General features: G+C 41.4%; 1 protein-coding gene across 1 annotated transcript in view; it reads right to left on the reverse strand.

Moving 5' to 3' along the window:
* LOC132094884 (dual 3',5'-cyclic-AMP and -GMP phosphodiesterase 11A-like) overlaps positions 1-18,038 on the reverse strand; it is a 103,985-nt gene that overhangs the window by 40,623 nt on the left and 45,324 nt on the right. The window contains exons 3-5 of the mRNA XM_059499533.1: positions 11,799-11,888; positions 9,942-10,082; positions 9,799-9,863 (exon numbers count right to left, since the gene is read on the reverse strand). Of these exons, the coding sequence (XP_059355516.1) occupies positions 9,799-9,863; positions 9,942-10,082; positions 11,799-11,888 (296 nt within the window). The remainder of the gene's footprint in view (positions 1-9,798; positions 9,864-9,941; positions 10,083-11,798; positions 11,889-18,038) is intronic.

Genomic DNA, 18,038 nt, shown 5'->3' on the forward strand with positions numbered 1-18,038 from the left:
GACGCAGTCAATTCTGTTGTCGACAGGTTTCAGGCGGCGCAAACAAGCGGCGGCGTTCCATAGGTTCCTCCCTCATCCCCCCCAGCCGCACCCTAGCTCCTCATACCGCGAGGCACAAAAACAGAGCGTTTTTGCTCTCGGGCCGAGGTCTTCTAGGCCCAAACAAGATCTCAGGGCAGTCATAGAAGCTAAGAAGTCCTCGGCCAAGAAACCCTGACGCCAGAAGCCCAGGGTTTCAGAGGGCAGCCTCTGCTGGGGTAGAGCGGTACACACCGCAGTACACGGTGCCCGTCTCACCTCAGCGCCCTCTGGGGGCCGGTCTGCCAACCCTGCCAGTGTTCCAGGGCGCAGCGGTCCCCAGCGAGCATCGGTCTCAGTATCTTCCGCCTGTGCGCGTAGCGGGGCTGAGACACTCGCCGCCCCTGCGGGGGCCTCTTACACCAGAAGTCAGTCTCAAGAGACTGATTCCCTTAGTAGATTATTTAGCAGCGTGGAAACTACTGCCAAATGTATCTCAATGGGTCCTGCACATAGTAGAAAAAGGCTACCGTATTCATTTCGGCTCTGCGCCGCCAATGTTCAACCGGGTCATCCCGACGATAGTCGGACCCAGGCAGGGTCTGGTTAAGGAACAGGAAGTTAAAACCCTATTAGAGAAGGAGGCCATCGAGGTGGTCCCTCCTCAAGACAGGGAGTCCGGATTTTACAGCCGGTATTTCATAGTTCCAAAGAAGGATGGGGGGTTGCGTCCGATTATAGACTTGAGGGTCTTAAATCGTTCAGTTATGAGATTGAAGTTCAGAATGCTCACAATCAAGCATATTGTAGCTCAGATCAGGTCCGAGGACTGGTTTGTCACAATAGATCTCAAAGATGCATACTTCCACATATCCATCCTTCCACAACACAGGAAGTAAGTTTCTGAGGTTCGCTTTCAGGGGCGAAGCTTACCAATATAGATTACTTCCCTTCGGCCTTGCACTCTCACCCCGCATGTTCACAAAATGTGTAGACACGGCTCTGGTCCCCCTGCACATGCAGGGCATCCGCATTCTCAACTATATCGACGATTGGTTGATTTTAGCTCAGTCAGAGCAGGTTGCGGCTCGGCATCGAGATGTCGTTCTCGCACATATGGGGGAGCTGGGTTTGAGACTGAACGCCAAGAAGAGTTTACTTTCTCCGGTTCAGAGAACCACCTATCTAGGCGTAGTATGGGATTTGACCGCGATGCAGGCACGATTGTCCCCTGCTTGTATCGCGTCGATCCTCATCTCAGTCGAGAGAGTCAGAGAAGGCCAGTCACTTACTGTCAAACAATTTCAGAGATTCTTGGGTCTGATGGCAGCTGCGTCCAACGTAATACCTCTTGGCCTGCTGTACATGAGACCCCTACAGTGGTGGCTCAAGACCAAGCAATCTACTTCACACTATCAAGGTCACGCGGCGCTGCCTCCGTGCCTTGGACATGTGGAAGAAACCTTGGTTCTTGAATCAGGGCCCGGTGCTGGGAGCTCCTTGTCGCCGTGTAGTACTAGCGACGGACGCATCTCTCACCGGCTGGGGTGCAGTCATGAGTGGCCACCCTGCCCGTGGTCTGTGGAGCGGTCGCCATCTAACATGGCATATCAATTGTCTAGAAATGCTAGCAGTTTATCGTGCACTGAAGCACTTCCTCCCAGACCTAAGGGGTCACCATGTGTTGGTGCGCACCAACAACACATCGGTGGTCTCTTACATCAACCACCAGGGAGGTCTGCGTTCGCGCCCTTTGTAGAAGCTGGCGCACCAGATCCTGGTGTGGTCCCAGAGCAAACTCCTCTCATTAAGAGCAGTATATATTCCTGGGAAACTAAATATGGGAGCAGACATACTGTCGAGGCAGGGGCCGAGGCCCGGGGAATGGAGGCTTCACCCAGAGGTGGTGAAGCAGATATGGAGAGTATTTGGCAGGGCTCAAGTAGACCTTTTTGCGACTCAAGAGACATCACAATGTCCCCTTTGGTTCTCTCTAGTTCATCCAGCTCCGCTGGGACTGGACGCTATGGTACAGACCTGGCCGAGGCTTCGTCTGTACGCCTTTCCCCCTATTGCTCTGCTCCTGGGAGTTCTGGCGAGAGTACGCCGGGACGGGGTCCGTCTGTTATTAGTAGCCCCGTTCTGGCCGGGCCGAGTGTGGTTCGCAGACCTGGTCTCGCTCCTCGACGGCTCTCCATGGGAGATACAGATCAGGACAGACCTACTCTCACAGGCGCAGGGTATGATAATTCACCCTCGCCCAGAGTTGTGGAAGCTGTGGGTGTGGCCCCTGAGGGGGCACAACTGTTAGCAGCTGGTCTCTCAACTGAGGTTGTCGAGACCATCCTCTAATCCAGAGCTCCCTCAACGAGGAAACTGTACATCCTGAGGTGGAAACTCTTCACCTCATGGTGCAGAGACCACCAGCTAGACCCAGCAAACTGCCCAGTTGGTACAGTTCTGGAGTTTCTACAGGCTAGGCTCTCTGCAGGGTTGACCCACTCCACGCTGAAGGTTTACGTGGCGGCCATTGCGGCCTACCATGCCCTTCTCGATGGCCAGTCTCTGGGAAGACACCCCCTAGTTACACGTTTCCTCCGCGGTGCGCTGAGGCTGAGACCTCCAGTACGGTCCCGTATTCCCCTGTGGGACTTGGTTGAGGTGTTAGAGGCAATGTGCAAACCCCCGTTTGAACCCATTCAATATATTTCAGACAGACATCTTACACTTAAGAACTCCTTTCTGTTGGCTATCACCTCTCTGCGGAGAGTAGGAGATCTTCAGGCCCTCTCTGTGGCCCCCACTTATCTTGAGTTTGCACCTGGCATGACCAAAGCATTCATATACCCTCGAGTGCGATATGTTCCCAAGGTTCCCTCTGTTACACCACGACCCGTAGTGCTGCAGGCCTTCTGTCCTCCTCCCTTCCGGGAGCCCGACCAAGCGAAGCTAAATTGTATGTGTCCAGTTCGAGTGCTGGACGCATACGTCCACAGAGCTGCCCTGTGGAGAAAAACTGACCAATTGCTTGTATGCTACGGTCCCCCCAAGAGGGGTTCTCCTGCTTCTAAGCAGACTATTAGTCACTGGATAGTCGAGGCTATCAACGCCACCTATGAGTCCTCTGGTCGTCCCCCGCTGTCGGGAGCCAAGGCTCACTCTACTCGGGGTATGGCGGCCTCCAAGGCCTTCCTAGCAGGTGTATCCATGCTGGACATCTGCAATGCTGCGGGGTAGTCCACGCCCTCTACGTTTGTTAAATTCTATGGCCTAGATATGCCAGTTACTCCAGGCGCTTCTGTTGTCTTGTCCTAAGCTGTGCTCTTCAGATACACACTAGGCAGGGGTTTGGTAGTCTGGTGGCGTTGGTACTCGTTCCCCAAAGCGCATTTGACGCAGCTCGAGTTCCTGAAGAGGAATGTCTCTAAGTTACGTATGTAACCCTAGTTCCTCGAAGGAACGAGACGCTGCGTCTCGGAGCCATACCCCCGGCACCCCTGCCGGCGCTTGCTGGTACTCGAAGCTGACGCCAGCTGCACGGCACGTGCTTTTATAGCTTCCTGGTCGCATACGTCACCCCGCCTGTGACGTCACGCTCTTCCATTGGACTGATTACACACGATATTCAGAGTTGCTCACGTTAAGCGCGCTCCCCAAAGCGCATTTGATGCAGCGTCTCATTCCCTCGAGGAACTAGGGTTACATACGTAACCTAAAGACGTTTTTGTTTGTGCACGGCAGTCATCTGTGAGGGGCTGTCGCACTGTTTTGGGTTTATTTTGTCACAACGACATAGCCTACCAACATTAATTACAAACTGCAATATCCTTAGCGTGATTTTAGAATTGCAATTAAGGCGTGCGTAGTGTGTTTTGAAGCATGGGCGTGCACAAGTTGTAATAACAGTGCAGTTCTCAGAGCAATGTCATTAAAAGGTTAAATCGGTCCACATTATTAAACAGAAAAAACTTGCTCACGTCAATACACTATATTCTACATGAGATTGCATACACCAGAAAATTCTAATTGTTATGAAAACGGTTTCAGGTAGGTCATGTTTGTTCATTTCTATTGTCCGTTTGAACTCTGCACTTTTTTCGTTCGGGAAACGGTTTGTAAAAAGCATTTCACATGTACAGGGTGAGCAGGGCACAAACGCAGGGTTAATTGTAACACTATAAGATTTCAACATTTCCACATAACAAAATGTACACAATTTCGCAATATTTCCTTGACGTATCATCTCTGTTTAGAGAAAAATTTGCCAAAGTTCAGAAATCTTTTGAAGATATTGCTGAACATTTATTAAACCATTGCAAAACTAAATTTTTGCTTGAACTAAATGTCATCCAGTTTTTTTTTTATTATGTAAAACGAGACACATTTCTTTTTTACCTATTTCACAATTATTTTAATCTCCAAACTGTTTTAGATAGTTCTGCTTTGCTTCTTATGCTTTTCTAAAAAAGTGTTGGATTGTGCAATGTTCTCGCCAACACACACGGAATGATCGTGAATGCATTTTCTGCAACAAAACACAGCAGCGCAGAATACAGTTCACTGGAGTGAACCTGTTTCACGTTTTTATGGACACTACATATTTTAACGTCTGTAAACTAAAATTAAAATATTAGTAGTGAAATTTTTCAGTTGTACTCTAAAATTAAAATGGTTATTTTTCTTAAATACTTAATTTCTGTCATCAAACTTTGAAGTAAGATTAGGCAAAATACTGGACAGGAAAATGACAGCTGTGTCTGGCTGAAACTAGCAAAAACCCTTGCGCAGCGCCTTGCACTGGGTGTATGATAGGCCCCACTTTGTTAATTGTAATGAAATGAAAACATACTATAACCTATGGAACGAGAATGTGACCAATAGGAAAACTTCATACCGATGTTCATTAGTCACACAGCCTGTTAGGAACTATAAACACTGTTAAAGTGTGCGAATTAACCTGTGCTTTCTCTAGCACACTTCTTTTACACAAGGGTGTGAATGCTTGCCTGTGAAAGCTGATTTTGGTTCAGGTGAAGCAGCACGGTTTACATACGAGTGCTCCAGAGACGGGACAGCACAGAGCAAATCATATATGCATGTTGGCGCAGACCACAAATCATATCTGACCCATTTTAATTTTACACAGAATAGTCTACTTTACAGAGCAATGAAGGAGGTCAAATATCTCTAATGGTTAGACAGCCATGGAATTTTAAACAGCACTAACGAAGAAAAAAAGAGGACAACACTGTGCCATCATGCATACAACACTAAGGATGTGTTCCAGAAAGCAGGTTATGCAAGCTGATAACCTCAACATCAGTAAAAAAAAAAACATCTCGAACCTGTAAATACAAGTCTGTAAACATCATATCTGTACATGATTCCATAGCTTTATATAAAATGTTCTTCCAAGCTTAATAATTTCAAATAAAACAAGTTATTTTGAGAAGAAAAAAAGCTTTTAACTTAACACTGGCAATTTATCAGCCAATGGCTAACAACAGACATTATTATGTCATCTAGCACAAAACAATTTGTCATGTGCATGTGATTTACTCACAGTAGAGAGCTGATTTTGAAAATAATTTGTGGTTTTAATATCTCAGAGCACTTTAGTAAAGTGACTGCATGTAATGTTTTGTTGCTCAGATGGTGAGGGTGGGCTGAGCGATGCATGCGTTCAGATGGTGATGGTGTGTGATCTCCCCAGACAGACCTCTGCTGGAACATTAGACAGGTGCAGAGAATGAGATGATATGTGTGACTGAACACACATTGTAGTGTGAAAGCTCCCATATGGCAACTGAGATCTCTAAACCTGTGTGCTTCATCGTCACTGGCTACACAAAACAGTCATGAACAACAGACCTATCTTGCACAAAGGAACATGTTTGCTCTTAATCCTGGGTTCCTCAATGGCTGTGTGCTTGCAGATCTGTTGTGGTGTGTGCTGTTTTAAGAGCTGAGCTCAGGGCTTTGAGACTCCACTAGTGCTGAATACTGGACTTATTGGAGGGCTGAGTGTGGGCTGCAGATAACAGATATCACACAATAACCCTGACCTACTGCACACCCTACAGCATTGCTGCTATATACTCCACACACACAAACTACAACATCATAATCCTGAGCTACTGCACACGTGACCCTACAGCACTGACCTTAAATCACAACCCCTCAAAACACTGTATGCATAAACTACAACACCAACACACTGTACACGAGTGTATTAGCATTTTTTGAAATTCTACAAAGCACTGAACTGAACACATTTACACATATTAGAGTTGTGTCTCATACTTATTCCCAACATTTTATTATTTGAGCCTCATGCTACACCTCAAATTAAAAGAGAATATATAGTAATGTTAATATTAATTAGTCATTGCCTAAACTCATTCTCTCAAATGGCTTGGGTATGCAGAGGATTTGCAGCTTATACTTTATGGACCAACTAACACTGTAAACAAACTAACTCATAATGCACCACAAGCACAAACATCACAGATACATCTCTAGTTAAAAAGCAAACTTAGACCAGTGGCTGACAACCACATTCCTGATTTTTTTGAATGTCGCCATTTTCCGAAACACCCTCAGTACTCACCCTCATGCTGTATGAAACCATGTTGATTAAACATTCTGCTGAACACACACTAAAAAAGCTATTTTAAGGGAATATTAGTGACTAAACACTTGCTAGTAGCCACTGATATCAATACTATTTTTTTCACATACTATAGACATCAATGGCTACCAGCAACAGCGTGGTTATCCACTTTCTTCAAAATCTTTTATATTCTTCAATATAAGAAAGAAACTCATACAGGTTTGGAACAACTTGAAGGTGAGGAAGGATTCATTTAACGTTTCCAGATATATATTTGCATGGCAATTACATTTAAATGAAAATGTATTATAGTTTATATTAAATACAATTATACAGTAAAAAAAGATTTTGAACCACTTAAGTAGGACCTTAAAGGGATAGTTCACCCAAAAATCTAAATTATGTCATTAATAACTCACCCTCATGTCGTTCCAAACCCGTAAGACCTCCGTTTATCTTCGGGACACAGTTTAAGATATTTTAAATTTAGTCCGAGAGCTCTCAGTCCCTCCATTTAAGCTGTGTGTACGGTATACTGTCCATGTCCAGAAAGGTAAGAAAAACATCATCAAGTAGTCCATGTGACATCAGAGTGTCAGTTAGAATTTGTTGAAGCATCGAAAATACATTTTGGTCCAAAAATAGCAAAAACTACGACTTTATCCAGCATTGTCTTCTCTTCCGTGTCTGTTGTGAGAGAGAGTTCAAAACAAAGCAGTTTGTGATATCCGGTTCGCGAACGAATCATTCGATGTAACCAGATTTTCTTGAACTAGTTCACCAAATCGAACTGAATCATTTTAAACGGTTCGCGTCTCTAATACGCATTACTCCACAAATGACTTAAGATGTTAACTTTTTTAATGTGGCTGACACTCCCTCTGAGTTCAAACAAACCAATATCCCGGAGTAATTCATTTACTCAAACAGTACACTGACTGAACTGCTGTGAAGAGAGAACTGAAGATAAACACCGAGCCGAGCCAGATAATGAACGAATGATTGACTCGTTCTCGAGTCAAGAACCGGTTGCATCAGTTTTCGGATCACCAGTAGTTCTTTCTGACAGTTCGATTCAATAAACCGGTTGAAGAAAACGGTTCACCGGTTCTTTTGCGCTCGACGTAATGGCGTCATTTGCGATGATTGCCCATGATTCAAGGCTTCGGTTTACCCGCGCTCATAACATTAGCACAGAATCGGTTCAGAATCAATCACCAAAAGAATCAGTTCGGTTCAGACGCTCTGTGTGTCGGTCTGCTCCACGCTGAATCACACATGCGCAGTATCATCAGCTCCTCGATTCACAAATCAGACGCGTCTGACAGAAACAGTTTTTGACTCGAGAACGAGTCATTATCTGGCTCGGCTCGGTGTTTATCTTCAGTTCTCTCTTCACAGCAGTTCAGTCAGTGTACTGTTTGGGTAAATGAATTACTCCGGGATATTGGTTTGTTTGAACTCAGAGGGAGTGTCAGCCACATTAAAAAAGTTAACAGCTTAAGTCATTTGTGGATTAATGCGTATTGGAGACACGAACCATTTAAAACGATTCAGTTCGATTTGGTGAACTGGTTCAAAAAGATCCGGTTACATCGAATGATTCGTTCATGAACCAGATATCACAAACTGCTTTGTTTTGAACTCTCTTACAACAGACACGGAAGAGAAGACAATGATTAATAAAGTCATAGTTTTTGCTATTTTTGGACCAAAATGTATTTTCGATGCTTCAACAAATTCTAACTGACCCTCTGATGTCACATGGACTACTTTGATGATGTTTTTCTTACCTTTCTGGACATGGACAGTAGACCGTACACACAGCTTCAATGGAGGGACTGAGAGCTCTCGGACTAAATCTAAAATATCTTAAACTGTGTTCTGAAGATAAATGGAGGTCTTACAGGTTTGAAACAACATGAGGGTGAGTTATTAATTACATAATTTTCATTTTTGGGTGAACTATCCCTTTAAGTATGTCTGTATAATTCATAATTACTTGTATTTAAAATAAAATATATATGATTATACCAAATGTGCTGACAAACATTTACCTCAGTGTTATTTACATTGATTCTCTTATATATATTTTAATTACACATTTGTAAAGATAAAGTTGCAATTTAGTACATTTAAAGTATATAATACTTTTAAATGTAATATAAAAATACACTTGTAGACTTTACATGAGCATTAGTATGTTAATTAAATCATGAAAATAAGTGCACTTCTTAGAAAAATGATAAAAGATCAATAAAACAACAGTTTGAAATACAATGATTTCAAAAGTAAAACTTTTATTTTGACATTTTTAGAAAATGCACTTTTTAAACGTGTTACTTAAGTGTTCAAAACATTAAATGTTATGTCAGGAAAGAGTTCTACCTTTAAGTAGACTAACAGTGAGTGGCATTTTAATTTATTAAAATAACATTATGTATACTTTTAAGATTTAAAGTACAAAACAAATGCACATTCAATACTATTAATTGCACTTAATTTTCACAAGGGTGACATTCCACCTACACTGGAAATCCACTGTAAACACAGATTGCAACACAATTATACTATATACAAATAGTCTTCTTCAACCAACTATACACGAGTTACCGACTACAACTCCAAAACACTACTATAAAATTCAACACACAGTAGTTCACAAAATCCAGAAACAAATTGCCATCTTACACAGAACATTAAAATACACTGTAACCTCTAATGAGCTAATTACTGCTTTATAAATATCTGTAGGTTGTGTAATATGGAGATGCACCTAGTGCTGTGGATGTGACACCTTTTAAAAATGCTTAAACACAAAGAATCACAAACACACACAGACACACACGCCACAAGCAAACACTCCTGCTGGCACTGAGACTGACATCTCTCTCTCTCAAGCTGTGTGTGTGTATTAGAGGTCGTGGCAGAGAAACAGTTGTCACTGTGGGGGCAGAACATCAGCACACTCCTCCTGCTGCAGTTAACAGCAAACACTGCCACTCTGAAATGGCCTCATTAGCACTAGCAACACTGCCGGGTCTCAACTCCTCTCTGAGGTTATATAAGAGGTTATATAAAGTAAAGGTATGTTTGTGTGAGAGAGTGTGTTAACGCCTAGACTTTTTTCACAAGTGTGTGTGTGTTTAACCTGCCGTTAGTCGCACCTGTTCTCCATGTCGGCGCTGCACTTGGGTGACAGAAGCTCAAAGGACTTGGTGAACTTCACCACCTGCGGGAGACATTAAAGCGAGCAGGATTAGAACGATGTGTCAGGCAGGGGACGGGGAGGGAGAGGATCAGAGCGCACCGGAGATTCGATGTCCTCCAGCAGCTGGACGGAGCAGCGTTCACACTTCAGCAGCGTCTGAGCTCGATGCATGATCTTCCTCACAATCTTCTCCAAATCGGTCTGCTCCTCGAACAAATCGTTCACAACCTCAAGAAGAGCCTACACACAGACACAAACAGACAAAGGCCGGAAACACACTTATTAAAAGTATATGAATGCAACTAATGCAATTAATGCGTTAATGCATTCATGTATTGCATTCAAAAATACGCATTGCATCTATATCTGTGTTTCTGCAAGGGCCCTAAAGCAGGAATTAGAAGTTTATTTTCTAATGAACTGCATGTTCAATTGGACAATTCATAAAATCTCACCCTACTTTCATTTCAAACCCATTTTTTTTTCTTTCTTATACGCACCCCCCCTCCCTCATGCAGTTGTAATTAATGGAGGCAGGTTTCAAACTTCATAAAGGACTTAAAAGCACTTCAAGGCTTGCAGCAAAATTTAGTTTAAAAGGGATTTGGGCCTATTTTTCTATTGATTGTAGCAGCAGTAATGAATTAAATGATGAGCAAATTATGGAAAAGAGCAGTATAAATGGGCAAACCCTTAAAGATGCTGTGTGCTTAAATGCACTAAATGTGCAATTGGAGTGCACATAAAATCTTACAGTTTATTAAAAAATAAACTTTTATTTAGTTAAAAAAACATTATCTATTAATATTCTTTTGGCATGCTTTTTTGATGTGTTTACCAACATACTAAAGCACATGTCTTTATATCACATCTGAATGTTAAAATTGTATTAGTGTTATATTAGTGTATTATATATACTGTAACACTAAAACAGCTTGCTGCGAACGGAGCTGTTTTTGACAAGGTAAAAGTATGTTGGAGACATTTCATTAATAAATGTATTAATTCAAAGATTAATAAATTCTGTTAATGTTAGTTAATGCATTAAATATAGTTACCAACAACCTTATTGTTAAGTGTTACCTTTTAATTAAACTGGAATTAAACTGCGATTAAGTGTCTGAAAACTTTACATTCAATAACCTAAGTATTTTAGGTATATTATTTATATTATATACAATAAATATATTCTTTCCATAATAATTGCTCTTTTTGAAAGTATACTGAAAGTGTACAAGGGTCTCAGCAAACTATGCCAGATTGTAGTAATCTAAAGCAAACTACAAAAGCTAGTACTCAGAGCTGCAGTGTGTAAGATGATTTCAGCCTTAATTTCCAGAATGTCTTTGCGCTGTATTGTCTGATTAGCATAATTCCTTTAGTGAACTGGCTGCTAAAACATCAAATATGTGCAAATTACCAACTCTATCAGCAGGCACCATTAATTCTTAGTAAACTCCCTCTACAATGAATTATGTTAATGGCTTGATGCCAACAGTGGCTCTTCAAGTTCACTAAAGCAAGTATCATTAAAATCACTCGCAGCAATCAGTGCATACACTGAATGATCTCTTGAGGTTCCTCACTTTCTGCTTTTATCTCTTTCATTCTCTCTCTCTTTACTTCATTCTTGGCATTATGTTCTTGATCGATATTTAAAATGTGTTGATGATGCTGTAAAGACGCCACAACTCAGATTTATGCTTCCCCAGTCACACACACACACACATTTCTTCTTGATTCAAAACCACTCGATGCAGGAACAGAGTGTGTAGGAAGCAAAAGATCAATAGACAGATACACATGTACTATGTAATAAACACGCACACACACACACACACACACACACACACACACACACACACACACACACACACAGCGCAGTCTTGTTACAGTAGGAGGGGTGCAGAGATAAAATAGGGTTTTAATGAATTGCTGAAGTAAGTGTCTTCTTACCCTGCTTCTGTCGTACTCTTTCCTGGAGGCAGCGAAGAGCTGGGCATTTGAGATGGCGATGCCACAGAACGGCAGGTACATCTGCAACACCTGCACAGACACAACAGTGTTTAGACATGTACGTAGAGTCAAAGCCAGTCTAAGGAGTCTTGATAAACACCAGAACAAGTCTATCCAAAAAGTGGTTTTAGCCTTGCAAAGTACTGTACCAGTGGTTACAGCTAAATTACATTACTAACCCTAAACCTAATCCTCAAAAGCAAATTTGGAATTAACATACTTTGAATTATTTAAATATGCAAGTTAATTCTGGTAGTTTTAGTGCATTTTAATAAATCTAATTATAAAATCTACTGATTAAAAAATGTATCAAATGAACTGCATTATATGCCCATTCTCATTCATCAGCATTATATTTATATAGTAAAATAAAAACTACTGGAATTTGCAGAGAAAAGGCTACAAATGAAGATAATTCAAAGTCAACAAACACACTGAAAAAAGTGAAATGACTGCTTCATTTAATTAAAGTAAATTTTTATATTGGTCTGAACCTCTGTTCAAATATTAAAGAACATACACGGACTTTAGAAATAACTGTGGTTTTTATTTTATTTATTTAATAGTACATAGCAAAAATGATACATATTAAAAAAAAAGACAACACAATAAATATTTTATTATATTATATATTTAAATAATTGTTTTTATTTACTGTATAGTAAGTAATAATAATAATAATAATACATTTTATTTGTAATGCGCTTTTCTTAGACCCAAAGCGCTACAGTAATAAAGTAATAAATAAAGTAAAACAAAACACCAAAAGCAATACAACAATTCATTATAGAAAGACAGTCTTGAATAAATGTGACTTAATCAACTTTTTAAAATCATCCAACGTTGGTGCATTTCTGACGTGCAGAGGAAGTACATTCCATAGCTTAGGGGCTTTATATGAAAAGGCTCTTTCCCCCATGGTCTTTAGCTTGCATGATGGCTGGTTAAGTGAAAGAGAGTTAGTAGAGCGAAGAGAGCGTGATGGAATATAAGGGCTGATGAGTTCACAAAGATACTCAGGTGCAGTCCCATGAAGTGCCTTGTATGTTAAAGTAAGAATGTTAAAATCAATTCTCGCATTTACGGGAAGCCAGTGTAATTGTGAAAGAACCGGTGTAATGTGTTCACGAGGAGAAGTACAAGTGAGCACACGAGCGGCAGAATTTTGTATATACTGAAGCTTGCTCAACGATTTAGCTGGAAGGCCAGAGAACAAGGCATTACAATAATCTAACCTAGTTGTTATGAAGGCATGTATAAGCCTTTCTGTGTCTGCAAAAGAGAGAAAAGGTCTAAGTCGAGCTATGTTTCTCAGGTGGAAAAATGCAGTTTTAGAGATGTGTTTTATGTGTGCTTCAAATGATAATTGTGAATCAAAAATGACACCAAGATTTCGCACCTGTGAAGTGGGGATTACCATGCAGGAATCAACAATCAAACTGATCTGCTCGGCCTTACGTGTGGCTGCCACTGTACCAATCTGCATCAGTTCAGTTTTGGAGCCATTCAGCTTCAGGAAGTTGTTATGCATCCAGTTACTGATCTCTGCTAAACAACCACGTAAAGCTATTAATGAGCAATGGACATCAGGACTAGTGGTGATGTAAATCTGCGTATCATCCGCATAGCAGTGATACCCAAGACCATGTTTCCTAATGATCTGCCCAAGTGGAAGCATATAAATATTAAATAATATTGGACCCAGTACTGAACCCTGAAGGACTCCCTGTCGAACAGGCACGGTATCTGATTTATAGTTACCCAAGCCAACAAACTGGGCACGTTTAGTTAAATAAGACCGAAACCAAATGAGGACAGCTCCAGAAAGACCCAACCAATTTTCCAGCCTGTCAATCAGAAGAGAGTGACATATAGTGTCAAAAGCAGCACTGAGGTCTAACAAGACCAAAATACTGTATGCACCTGAATCCGCTGTGATAAGAAGATCATTTATGACCCTAATTAAAGCGGTTTCAGTACTATGCCCTCTTCTGAACCCAGATTGAAAAGGTTCAAAGAGACTGTTAAGAGCTAGGTGATTATTTAACTGAACAGCCACAACACGCTCAAGAACTTTAGCCAAGAATGGGAGGTTAGAAATCGGCCTGTAATTGGTAAACCAAATTAACCAATGAACCAATTTATCTTAAGTGAAAACTCTACTTTCATATTATAGCTTATATTGGCCTACATTAGGTAACATTTTGGCTCATGTCTATAGAAAATATATTAAGTATGAATTTCTGATAAATATAATAATATCTTTATAATATATTTTTACTTTGTATGACTGTTTTTGTCTTTGGGAAAATAGCTTTTTTAATTAATATTAATTTGTATAATGTTAAATATAATTTATGTATTTTTTATAAGTTAGTCCAAATAATTGTTTTCAGTGCATTATTATTTGGAAGAAAATATATACTTCTTTTTCAGGTTTCTCAACACACTATGCCCATTTTCCATTGATCAATCCTGAATCCAACTTATATATATATATATATATAGTGTTCCTGTAGCTCAATTGGTAGAGCACTGCACTATCAAGTGCAAGGTTGGGGGTTCGATTCCCCGGGAACACATGATATGATATGTAAAAATAAGCTGTAAGTCGCTTTGGATAAAAGCGTCTGCTAAATGCATAAATTTAATTTTATATATATATATATATATATATATTGTTACGGCTACTGGTGTGTGAATGAAGGTGCACGAAGGAGAAGATATACTAAAGGGTACTTTTAATGATCGCGGGAGAATAAAGGGACATCCAACATAATGCATTAACTTAATCACGGACAAGGAGGAACTAAAAATACAGGGTATTTAAGCACACGGGAGGTAATCAGGGAAATGGAGACAGGTGAGGATTAATCAAACTAACCAAACAAGAACATGAAAATAACCAAATAAGGAAACAGAAAGTCAATGAGTGTAACAGTTCGCCCCCTCCGAATGAGGAATACCAGCGGAGGGAGGGTGGGGGTTCTGGAGGCGGGCGTGGGGCAGGCAAGGGACAGGCAATGGAGAGGACCCAGAATGGAGTAGGAGGGAGGAGCCAGGGAGGAGGAGGAGCCGACGAAACCAGGGGGCCGACAGACGGAGACTGCGCCGTTGGGTGAGGAGCCCAAGATGGAGCAGAGTAGCCGCAGAGCCAGGGTTACGCAGAGGGTCCGGAGGTAATGAGTCAATGATTGTAACATATATATATATATATTAGGGGTGTAACGATACGCGTATTCGTATTGAACCGTTCGGTACGAGGCTTTCGGTTCGTTGGACTAATTAATTATATTTGGAAAATAAAAAAAATTGTGAAATATAATGATATGCGTTCAACAAGGTAGCCCAATAACCCAAACAATGTAACAGGCAACGCCCCTGACACCCCCGAAGAAGAAAAAAACACCAACTTATATGTTTATGTTAGGCTACTCAGTCAGGCGCTCGCTCACTCAGTACGCGCTGAAGGCTCGTTGCAAAATGGCCAATGCGTTTAACAGACCAGAAATAGAAGATCCTCCAATAACCAACAGGTCTGGTGTTTGGGTGCACTTTGGATTCCCTGTAAGCTATAATGGTGATGGCAAGAGAGTTGTGGATAAAAAACAAAGATATGTCGCATCTAGGGTACACCAGCGGGAATACAAAAAAAAAAAAAAAAAAACACCAGCGGGAATACTTGAAACATGTCAACTCATTTACGCCGACATCACCTTAGTGTGTCAGTATCTGGGAAAAGACGGAAAAAAGTAGAAACATACATGCAACAAACTATCCCCGCAGCATTTAGACAGACATTTCCAACGGATTCAAACAGGGCAAAAGACATCACCACGGCGATTGGTAGGCTACATTTACGTTATAGCCGCGGATATGAGACCTTACTATTTACCATTCATTCTATCATCACCATTATAGCTTACAGGGAATCCAAAGTGCACCCAAACACCAGACCTGTTGTTTTTCATGGCTAACTTAGCGTTAGCCCGTGGGTAGACATACACAGCAGCCACAAACACAGCAATGAACTCCCGGGGTAAATAAAACTGTCTGCATTTTAGCAGCAGGAATTCCATGTCTGCACAGCAATGTCTTTCCATGACAGTAACATCCTTACACCATTTGTTATTTATGAACACGAATACTCCTCCCCCTCTCGTCTTACCAGACTGTAGTGTGCGGTCTGATCTATAAACACCGCAACCCGCTAGCTCCACAGTTGTATCCGGGATGTTCTCATGTAGCCATGTCTCTGATATTATCGTGACACAACCGTCCCTGCGGTGATCCGTAGTCCGGAGTCTCATCTCGTCCATCTTGTTGACGAGAGAGCGGGCATTAGCAAGAAAAATGCTGGGCACAGCAGGTTTATGTGGAGCTAGGCGAAGCCTGTCCCGGCTCACAGCCCTCTTTCCCCGCTTCTGTTTCTGCGTCCTCCTCGATCGGTGTCTTTTCCCAGATTAGTTCCCTATGCTTTGCTGGCTGTATAATCTCCACCGGAAATGTTCCAAAGTTGCCAGGTACATATAGTGAGCTGCCGTTTCTTATCATCAATAGTGTAGATCGAGTGTACTTCACCATAAAGCTTCTAAGCAAAGGAGAGTGCCAAGCCGTTGCGTGTGCCCGTGCGGCCATATTCCCTCCCTATCAGCTCAAATCAAAGCCTTTATCCCTGTAAAGCCTGACATATGAAATAATAGTGCAAATTATTATTATGTAAAAATGTATTTAAACTTCAGACAAAACGTCATAGGTTACTTATGTAACCATGGTTCACTGTGTAGAGAACGAGATACTGCATCCTCTAGGGGTTACTATGGGGAAATGCATCATTGTGACCTGTGTCTGAAGCATACATTGAAAAACACCAACAACACGTTGGCTGATGACAGCCCATGACATCACTACCAGAGCGATAATAGTATAAATAGGCACCAGAAGAAGACATCATCCACTTCTTTGTCTGAAGCTTGCATCCGAAGCATTGTTGGAAGCTAGAGGATGCAGTGTCTTATTCCCTACTCAGGGAACCATGGTTACATAAGTAACCTGAGACGTTCCCTTTCAAGGGAACTTTGAACTGCATCCTGTAGGGGTCGCTATGGGGAACAGTATACCCACGCCACCATGCTGAGGGGAGTGCCGGCCAGAACCATGGTGAGCACTTAGTACCAACTCTACCTTTTCCATGGGAGTTGCCCCTGGGTCGTTAGACGGCTATCCATAGCGGCTATCCCTTACGGCCAAAGGCCTAGGCTACATACCCAAACTTACCTGTTAGGGCCAGACTCCTGGGCAACAATGTTTTGTTATAGCTTTTGGAGCAAGGCACCACCATCTTGCAGTACCACAGTGTGTGATGTAACGGGGTTGGTTCGCTCCGATGGTCAGTGAAGTAATATACATCTTTACATTTTGAACACACAAATGTTATTTTAACACATAAATAGTTTGTATTTCACCACAATTTGGATGAATATTCAACATCAAACTGTCTATATGCTAAGTTCTGATCGTGGTATCCCAAACATTGTTTTTATAATGTGAGGCGCTACGTGATGTAAACAAACAGTTCCACTCATTCTCTACTATAGGAGAGGAATAATTGTATAAACTTGTTAAATCATCTAAACCAACAACATGTATGTTAGATCCTATACCATCTAAGCTCCTAAAAAGGTGCTTCCAGAAGTCATAGATTCTCTTCTGACTATTATTAATTCCTCATTGTCATTAGGATATGTCCCCAAAACCTTCAAACTGGCTGTTATTAAGCCTCTCATCAAAAAACCACAACTTGACCCCAAAGAACTAGTTAATTATAGACCAATCTCGAATCTCCCTTTTCTGTCCAAGATACCAGAAAAGGTGGTATCCTCACAATTATATTCCTTCTTAGAGAAAAATGGTATATGTGAGGATTTCCATTCAGGATTTAGACCGTATCATAGTACTGAGACTGCTCTCCTTAGAGTTACAAATTATCTGCTCTTATCATCTGATCGTGGGTGTATCTCTCTATTAGTTTTATTGGATCTTAGTGCTGCGTTTGACACGATTGACCACAACATTCTTTTGCATAGACTTGAACACTTTGTTGGCATTAATGGAAGTGCATTAGCATGGTTTAAATCATACTTATATGACCGCCATCAGTTCGTAGCAGTGAATGAAGAT

Source organism: Carassius carassius, chromosome 19, assembly GCF_963082965.1.
Source record: "Carassius carassius chromosome 19, fCarCar2.1, whole genome shotgun sequence".
NCBI classification, from domain to species: Eukaryota; Metazoa; Chordata; class Actinopteri; order Cypriniformes; family Cyprinidae; genus Carassius; species Carassius carassius.